The sequence below is a fragment of the Stenella coeruleoalba genome, assembly GCF_951394435.1.
Source record: "Stenella coeruleoalba genome assembly, chromosome: 15".
Classification (NCBI taxonomy): Eukaryota; Metazoa; Chordata; class Mammalia; order Artiodactyla; family Delphinidae; genus Stenella; species Stenella coeruleoalba.
In genome coordinates this window covers 31743641-31753684 of record NC_137161.1, presented here as the reverse complement: position 1 = coordinate 31753684, position 10044 = coordinate 31743641, and the positions used below count along the sequence as shown (strand labels likewise).

The following is a 10044-nucleotide window of genomic DNA, read 5'->3' as shown; positions in this document are numbered from 1 at the left end:
CATTTGTGGAAAAGGCAGTTGCTCTTACTTAAATGAAAGTCTTACATGTTAGCACCATACATAGCAGGGGGATGCGAAATGCTCCAGCTATGTAGGAACATAATCTAGTCATGTCTAGGAAAATTTTAATTACACACAGCTTTGTTCCAGAAACTTTCACGTGTAAATCTATTCCACGGAAATAAAAGTAACAGACTGCAAAGTTGTCTGTACAAGGATGTTTATTGTTTGCAGTGGTGAAAAACTGGAAACAACCTGAAAGTCCGTCAACAAGGAAATGATTAAATCAATCCTGGTCTATTCCATGGGATGGAACATTATGCAGCATTCTAAAAGGACAGGTTAACTAACTAGGTAGCTGTTGCACTGGAGCAAGGGTCATGACTCAGCGTTAGAGAGGTAAATTGCAGAGGATTAAATGTGAGATGTATGATTATAGTATTTTTAAAAGGAGTAATCAAACAAAAAACTCTGTCCTACGTATCTGAGCACAAGGAAAGTGTGGAGGCTACATCTCAGGCAGGAAGGAGGGTGGGTTGGGGAAGGCAGAGGGGGAGGGAAGAAACCCCAAATCATAGAAAATGAAAAAAGCATAGAATAAAGTTGAGCAAAAATTTAGAATATACAAGCTCACTTACATTATTAGTGCAAATATGTACATTTGTATATGCAAATGGTAAGGACTAGGAGGTTATAGGGCAAAACGAGAACCCTGACAATCAGATGCTCGGACTGTGGGCAATGTTTTGGATTTCTGTTGTAATTTTAGTGTCACTTTTACAATAAACTTACATTAAAATAATGAATGCTCAGAAAGGACAAGAAATCAATGGTTGGTGAAATTATTCACATTTAAAATGACTCTGTCAAGAATAATTCAGAAATCCTTCGTAGTCTTGTCCATAGTAGGCACCAGACAACCCTTTGCTAAAGTGAAAACTAGACTCACAAAGCCTTGACTTGATCTCATAATTCATCAATATGAACAAGGATGTTCAAACACATACGGAGTCAATTAAAAGTTCCTTAAATAAATTTTGCATTTGAATCACTATATACCAATTCACTACATGCCCACTTAAATCTGGTTTCTGGAACTATTAATGAAATGAGAAAAGACGGGAATTATAGAAAATGTACTACATCATGGCCTGAGTGTTTTCACGTAAGTAATGAAGTCATTTTGCTTATGAGGCTGTGTGTGCCCTTGTAATTAAACTCAGGAGAGCGGGGACTTGAAATGTCAACATCAGCCTATAAGTACTTGTTCTTTCTGTTTTTATTGCTATTGTTATTATTAAAAAATTGACATGTAGGAAATAACCTGTATGTGTTCTGGACTTTCGTCTTGGTCTCTGGTCTAGAACTCACCAGGATTGTGGAAGATGGGCACCGTGCTAGCAGCACGAGAGCCACGGAGGTGGGCGTTCCTCATGTGCTGTCAGGGGTGTGCGGCAGGTCCCTGCACACCCTGGGGAAGGTGCTCCACTGGGCTGCCTGGCTCCCAAGTCTTCCACCCACTTTCTGTGTTAAAACCTTCCAAATGTATCCTTGCAAAGAACACTGATTAGCAGTGGAGGTTCAGAACATGAGGTACCATTATCAACACTCACGTTTTAAAATACTTAGGATAGATTGTCTGACAAGGCACATTTTTTCACCCTTACAGACAATTGATAATATTCAGCAACTTTTATCTCCAAATACGGTTCAACAACTCTTGGGGGTGGTCTCTGAGCATACTCCCAGAGGGCCTGTGGGGTGTCTTTTAGAGCATTAGATTCATTATTCTTATTTAAACTGTATTCATATTTTGTCATATATACATAGTTTAACTAATGATAAGTAGAGGTGTATCTGCTCTTGATTGTGGCATGCATGAATTCTTGTTCTTCCGAAAGACATAGTTTCTTTTTAACCTTTCTGTCAAGGCATTGTTTTTTTTGAAGCTGTAAGTGATTCACAGAAATGATGGCTCCTTGCCAAAGTGGCAGTAAAAGAACGGCTAGAGATTTTATCGAGTACCTGTACAAAGGGAGTATATTTAAAGAAGCTCATATGCATGTACCTTAAAACACGCACACAGGGTTGGGGGAACATTAGAAAGCAAACATGCTATTTAGAAATAGTTTCTTAAACACATGGACTATTTCAGAGATGGGAATAGAAAATACTTATCCTTCTTGAGAAAGAACATCTTTGTGCCACAGGCACATCCTGCGAGTAGATCTAGTCTACTCAGAATCAGCAGTACTTCAAGGAAAGGAAATATGGGCTTACAAGGAAATATGGGCTTTTGTTTAGCTTTTATTTCTATTTTAGTTTAATTCCTTTATTATATCTTAATTTAATTAAACTAATTAATCAACTTCCATGTAATAAGGTATCAAATACATGGCCATCAGCATCAGTCTTTTCATATTTCCAAAAGTGGGACTGTACAGAGCAGCAAATCTGGGGTTAGACAAGCCAGGGTTGAATTATGGCTATGACATTTTCTAGCTACTTTACTACTTTACATCTTGGAGCTTCAGTTTCCTCATCTGTACAATGGGAATAACACCTACCTCTAAGAGTTGTTGGGAAGTATTGTGGAGTGCTTGGCACAGTCCCTGGTGCATTCTTTTATCTGCTTACCAAACATTTATTGCATGATATGGTGTGCCAGACGCTCCACCAGAGCTGAGAATGCAGTGATGAACAAGCCACCCTCAGGTAGAGCCTGGAGAGAATTGATGCCCACACATTTATCAAATACAAACAAGAACCTGAGTGAATACTTGGGAATGTTATTTGAAGTGCTGAAGAATCAATCACTGCTCTTTGGTACCTTCAGAACATGTGGGGGTTTGGGGCTTGGGGAGAAGAACTGAGATAACTCCCTCATGGTTTGCTCACCCACACTCATCTCTGTGGCTACCAGCCTGCTTGCAAACTTACTTCACAATAAACCAGATGAAAACCAGCAGGCAGAGCATCATGGGCTGGTCCAGAGTGACCCGAAGTCCTGCTCCCCTTTCCAACCAAAAATCACACTGTTTGTTGGAGCAGAGCTCCCTGATCAGCTGCCACAGGACCCGCTGGTAAAGATTGTTGTCTTGTTTCTCGCGGGACAGTTCCTCCTGGTTCACCGCCTGGGTGGCATTGATGCAGCTGGTGACAAACTTCTCCTTGGTGACGTTGGCCTCAGAGCAGCCATTGTAATGGATCCCATCAGGGAACTGCCAATAGTTGGCCTCGTAGTATCTATTGCCCTCAGCTCCGAAGTTGATATCCAGCTTTCGGCCTTGCCTGATGAAGGCCCCTGGGCGTATCTCTGCAGTGTGGGCCTCCGTGACCTGGGAGGTACTTGGCAAGGCCTTCCGGTTCCACTTGATTCTGTGCTTTATGCCTCTCGCCTTGACTGAGGACAGCTGGCTGAAGAGCAGGACGCAGACAATGGCCAGCCAGCATCCACCCAGATGCTTCCTCATTGTGTCAGAATCTGCAACAGAAAAGGCTGGAGCAGTTAACTTCCCCAGTGGGGTTCCCAGTCTCCCCTGCGCCCTCCCACATGTAGGAGATTCTATGAGAGGAATGGCATTCTTGCACCCTTTACATTTTTCTGGAAACATAATTGTTTTCGCAGGCTTGGGCTGTACAGGGTTAAGTCAATTCAATACCAAGTTTCTTGCTTTTGCCTGAAATTACATCCATTCAGGACAGTGATCTTGGTTTTCTCAGACAGATCAGAAGCTGCAACAGGCAACTTGATTATTCATAGATATCCTTTCCAGTCTTACCCTGGGGACAGTGTGACCCCACCCTCCTCCCTCAACTAGTTTCTTATTGCACTTACTACGTGCCAGCCACTGACATTGCCTAACGTAATTCTCACATGGGGTAGGTACATTATTACTCCCACTTTATAAACGTTGTACTGGGATTCAGAGAAGTTAAGTAATTTGCCCAAGGCCACACAATAGTGGATGGCAGATTTGAATCCAGCTCTGTCTGATGCTCTTCCCATGTGCCCACTTGCCATGCCCCACTGCCCTTCTGGGCTGCTGGAGGGGATGGTGCTCGAATTTTGTGCTTTTGACTCACTGGGCATGAAGGGCAGCTCCGATAGCCCCTAAGCTAAGTGAATAGCAGGGCCTGTGAGGAATTTCAGAGGAAATGAGATGACAGGGAAGACAAGAGGGCTTGGGGAAACACTGAGAGTCAAGGTGGCCCCAGGGCATCTGAAAGGCTGCTGATGACCTCAGGAAATATCCCTCCCCCTTAAGCCCCCCAATCTGGTAGTTCGTCACATCTGGTTCCTGAACTTACAATAGTTACTGTGGAAATCCACCTCTCAAGGTCAACTGTTCAAGGCACTCCAGCACCTGGACCTTTGTCCATGTGGATCAGGGATACAGGAAGAGTTACTACAGCAGAGCATGCTTAGGCTATCTTCTAGAAGAAGATTTACTGTGTCCATGAGTACCAGAGCTGGTGGAGGTTGAAAAGTTAGCTTGCTTAGGCCCTAACACATCCTCCCTGCAGTATTCCTAAAAGTGATTAGTACTTCTCTGTTAAAATGTTCAACTCTAGTGTGACACTGGTTCTTATGCAGAAAAAGAGGCAAAATGCAACCTAAGTGCACACCCAGGCTCCTCTGAACTCCTGCAAAGAGACCTCTGCTGACTTCTCTTTACTTGCAGGCACTGCCCCAGGGTGGGTACAAGTGTGCCAGGCAGCAGCCTGAGCACCCGGGCTTCCAGCATCCACCCCTCACTTTCCCCCAATCACAGTGAGCTCAGATGAACTTTTTCCAAAGAGATCCAAGCGTGAAGCAAACATTCATTAATCTCCTAAACAGGGGCTACACCCATGTCATCAGCCCATACCCCTTGGTAGGAGAAATCTTAAATAACAGTAATAATATAAATTATGGGTGCATCAAATTAAAAAATAAAAGCATAGAGATCTTGAGAAAGAAATTAGTCTTCAGAGGCAAGGACTTAAAAGCAAAAGAAAATCCCAACCAGCCAACCCTAAACTAGCATTTTATTGTAGGACCAAAACATAGGCAAGAACACCAGTGATGTCTGAACATTCTCACAAGTGTCCCCAGATGTGGGACCCATCCCAGGAGGCGAGAGTAAAGAAATCATTGCATGGTTTACAGTCTGATTAAAAATAAACAACCTTGGCCACAAAAATGGAATGCACACGCAAACACTGCCCCCCACATACCTTGGGATCTCTCTGGGAGTGCAGTGCACCTCTGGAGCCACGGGTGCACTGTCGTCTTGCACACCTCCTGCACACACTCCTGGGCCTGCCCGGCTATGTAGGAGCTGCAGGGGGAGGTGCATTCCTGTTGCTTTCCAAATATGGGAGCCCTTCCCTCCCTGGCATGACCAATCAGGGGTTCCCGAGTGCTTCTCTGCCTTGAGACAGACGGACCATTTCATTACTCTTTACTAATAAACACCATGTGAAGAACTTGATGAAGTCCAGAAAGACTTGAGAGGTATCTTTTATTTATCTAAGTTATTTATTAAAAATATTTTATACTTACTATTTCTGGTTGATTATAAAGGATATAAATGAACAGCCAGATGAAGAGGTACATAGGGCAGATCTGGAAGGATTCCAAGTACAGGAGTTCTCATGGATTTGGGGTACACAACTCTCCCCGAATGTGAGTGCATTCACGAACCTGGAAGCTCTTTGAACCCCATGCCAGAAACTGGGAACAAACCAAATATAATAAAAAATGCTCCTCTCACCCCTATCACTCAGGAAATGACAAAGTTTTAGCAGCTCTGTGCCAGGAACTGGGGATGAAGATCAAATATATATTTCTTATTATATCACAGTGTCACAGCTGTACAGATGAGTGGCTGCATCTGTCCAAGGAGTCTGGTTAGGGCTATTTTTAAGACTGATATTTGGAGAGGTGTCTTTTAGAATGAAATGAAAAGTGTTAGAAGGAAAATGTTTTTCCTTCAATATCTACAAGAGGGTATTTTAACAAATCTTTCTGGATATGCATACTATCCTGCACCTAAAGACCAGTTTCAGAAGCCAAGGCGCCTTTGCTGGGCAGCCTCTGTGGGAAGGGTCATGTTGGGAAGAGGGCGAGAAACCAGATGGACCACATGACCCACAGCCCAGAACCACAGGGAGTGAGGGACCAGTTTTCTTGGAGGAGCTTCCATGGACAAGCAGGGCTAATGTTGGGTGGAAGATAAATGAGAGGACTCACCAGGACTTTGAGTTGCTGGGGCCATGAAGAAATGCTTGAAACAATGAATTATTCAAAAGGCCGAGTTGAAGGTTTATGGAAACCCAGGGGACAGAGACAGAGGAAGACGAAACCCACACTGTTCAAAGATGGTGCGGGCTGAGAGCGGATTTCCTCAGAGTACCTCCCTCTCTAGTGGTGCCCAAGCCTAGCTGGGAGGGAGCCAGAGGATCTGCCTTTCTTGGCACGAGGAGCTGTGCGTAGTTATCGGGTGAACGCACAGAAGGGACTAAGGTGTCCGTGTTACAATCATTACTGCAACGCCAAATCAAAAGTGAATTCTGGAGGTGAGATTGGAGTGAGATTTACCTGTAAATAGAATATGATCTTTACCCTGAATATGACCCTATCGATGGTTTCCAAATTCACTTCAAAGCCCCCTTTTAAACCACATTAAGTTGTTGCTTCTGGGATGACCAGCAGATGACGCCAGAAGAGTTTACAAAAACTTTACACCCTGGAGGAGGGAAACCCCAAATCGAATGCTGTCCCTGCAGGGCTTCCTCTGCTCTAGGTGGATTTTTGGCCTCCACATGGGCCTTTCTTTCTCCCCTGCCTCTACTTTTAAAATTTATCTGATTTTCCTCTCTTAAAAAAAATTTTTTTTTTCATTTTCCTTCTAGAATCATAGACATTTTGGTTTTGTGAACATACACATACACACACTATTAGTAGTAGAAACTTAGTAGAAACTATTTGCAAAATGCAGAAGAGAGGAAGAAAAAGACTCTCAATATTTTGCTACCCCCAGAGACAAGGGTCAGTACATGTTTGTTCAACATAACAGATGCTTAGGGTAATAATTAGGTTTGGGATGTTTAGAGCTGGAAAGGACTCAGAATCCTCTAGTGCAGCTCCTTCACACTATAAGGTCATGGGGCCCAGATAGGCCCAAGGTCACACAGCCAGGAGGCTGTGCTGCCCCTGCAGATCCATTGCCCTGTTCTGTACTCTGTGTACTGTCCACCCTGCCTGTCCCCATCTGGTGCAATTACCTCCATGCCCCCTCCCCTTCAGGCCCTCTTCATTCCCCTTCTTTCTATGCCCTTCCAGAGGAGGACTTTGCCTACAGTGTAGTGGGAGGTTGGTTTAGAGCTGATGAGGCTACAGATTCCTCCTGTTAGCGAACAAAAGACTGTTCTCAGAGGCACAGAAGAGTGTAGAGGGCTGTGAAATGTTTGAGAAGATGGGAGGAGCTCTGGAAGCTGCAAACAAGCAAGAAAACTGTTAACCAGATGCAGAGAGTACAGAACTGCTGCAACCCTGCCTGGCACCTGGCTCTCACCTGTAAAGATGAACAAACAGCCAAGGAAATAGTGAGAGAACATTAGTTTCTTCAAATGAGCTGAGAGGCCAGAGCTGAGTAACTTGTGTCTTCTGGCATCGATAATTATAGTAGGAAAATAACTGAATGTAGATGCTCTTTGAGAAAACTGGGAGAATGAGACTGATTCCACAGTGTTTGGTGCTCCATGACGCAAAGGACTGTGACATATTTCTCTCCAACATGAATAATAGAAAATTATGTGGATTAAAAAAAAAGCAACAGGGAAAGACTGAGTTCTAGAATGCATGAATGGATCATTATTATAGCAAATCCTTGTCTGATTAGATCTTGGACCTTTCTGAAAACATTTAGAAATAAATAAATTGATCGTTAAGATAGGAGATGCCATGGCAAAACAACTGTATCCAGAAAGGTTAGTGTGTGGGAAGATCACCCACCATATCTTGGCTTCTTGAAGATTTATCAAGTGTCTGTTATGTGGGAGAGCATAGAGATGAATAGGGCAGGTAACGTAGCTCATGGCCTAGTGGTAGAGAAAGAATTGAAATGTGTTTTGGAATAAAATACTTACTAGATAGCTGTGTAGCTGTCTAAACAGCCATACTCAATATTTTCTTTTTATTGAAGTCTACTATACACACAGAAAGCTGAACATATCCTAAGTATACAGCATTATGTAGTTTTACAAACTGAATACACCCATGTAACACACACCAAGATTAACAAGATGAACATGACAAAGCTCAAAGCCTCCTATCTCTCCATCAGGTCACTGCCCCTCCCCTATACTGACCACTGTCCTGACTCCTTACACCACAGATTAGTTTTGCCTGCTTTTGTACTTCATATAACTAGAATTACATAAAACACAATCTTTTGCATCTGTCTTGCTCAAATTACATGTGAGATTCACCCACATTGGGTGTAGTTGTAGCTTGTTCATTTCATTGTAAGACTTCTCCATTCCCCTGTTGGTGGGCGTTTGGGTGGTTTTGGCATGAAGAGCACTGCCATGAACATTCTCGCACATGTCTTTTGGTGGACGTGTGATCACTTCTCTGTTGGATGTATACTCTGATAGGTAGACTTGCTGGGTCATAGCATATGCCTACGATCAGCTTTTATATTCTTAGAATTTCTATTATTGCCTTGTGCAAACCTTAAATATCACCTTCCTCTATGGCTTGCTCACTCTTCCCAGGCACAGTTAGGGGTCTTCACGTGGGTTCTCATAGCACTTGGCACATAGCCAGCTAGTCATCTGGAGCATTCCCTTGCTGTTCATATGTTCAGCTGAACACACAGAAGTTGAAGGACTGTGTTTCATCCGCATCTCTTTGCCCCACATCTAGCACAATGCCTAGAATCCAGATGCATCTAGATTCCCTTTATCTCTTCCTTATCAGTGGCCTGGTTGAGGACACGGTTGTCAGAGCTGCACATTGATCAAAGCTGCCAAGGTGGGCTGTGCACCAGAGGGCAGGCTCAACACTCCAAATCGCAGCAGGTCCGGATATATAAAGGCAGCAAGAGGAAATTTAACAAGGATAAATGCAACAGTTTTATAATTTAAAAAAAAGAAAATCAAGGGCAGCATGGTGAAGACCTGTCATGGTGGTAGTTGAAACTCCATGGCAGACAGTTGTCTAGAAGAGCAGTATGAGGCACAGGGTGAGCAAACACTTGCAGAGCATAGGCTGCACTAATCAAAAGGTCATTTCCTCTGCAGTCTCTGCCCTTCCCTGCTCAGGCCACAGCTGGTGTTTGGAGCTGGGCTGTGGGGGATTGATTCAGGGCAGGGAGGTGGGAGGAGTGGGAGGGAGTGAGTGAGGGTTGAGAAGTGAGGAATTCCTTCGTGGCACATCAGGGATCACTGAAGGCAATTACTCATCTTGGGCATCACTAAATGTTTGTGGAATAGGATGCTCATAAGTAAGAAGATATAGAACCACTGAAGATTTAGAGCAGGGGTAACAGCATGAAGGCTTTGCTTTAAGTTGATCCAGAAAGGACTGGACTGGGAAACGGCTGAAACTTCCACCCAAAGATTCTAAGAAGGGCAGAGGATGCCAGACTAAGCCACCATGTTGAAGTTCCTCATTCAGCCTCCCACCACTTTTCTCATGTTTTTGTAAAGCATAATAATTAAAGCATAATTTGATCTGTGGTTTGTCTTCTCTCCCTAATATGCAGGAAAATGTCCCAAAGGAGAAAGGCCTTCCCCAGAGTGAGGTTACCTGGAGCAGGTGAGAGGGGCCATGTACTGTGTCAGGGCAATGACACCTTCATTATCCACAGTGCCCTTCACTCTCAGGAGGGACCCTGGGGATGCTGCAAAGAGAGAGAGTGTGAACTCGAGACCCAGGTTCTCATTCCCACGCTGCCATTCTCTGCCTCTGGTGGCTTCAGTTATCATCCGTCAGAGGAGACCTTAGCCTTCTCTGTCATGTAAGCAGCACTTTGCCTCAGAAAACAAATG

General features: G+C 43.8%; 1 protein-coding gene across 1 annotated transcript; it reads right to left on the bottom strand.

The window, feature by feature from the left end:
• Positions 1–211: 211 nt before the first annotated feature.
• PRND (prion like protein doppel) lies at positions 212–5318 on the bottom strand. The gene is made up of 2 exons (XM_079944978.1): positions 5221–5318; positions 212–3484 (listed from the first exon to the last, which is right to left on the bottom strand). The coding sequence occupies exon 2, from the start codon at positions 3471–3473 to the stop codon at positions 2937–2939; it is 537 nt and encodes a 178-aa protein (XP_079801104.1). The 5' UTR covers positions 3474–3484; positions 5221–5318; the 3' UTR covers positions 212–2936.
• Positions 5319–10044: the final 4726 nt, after the last annotated feature.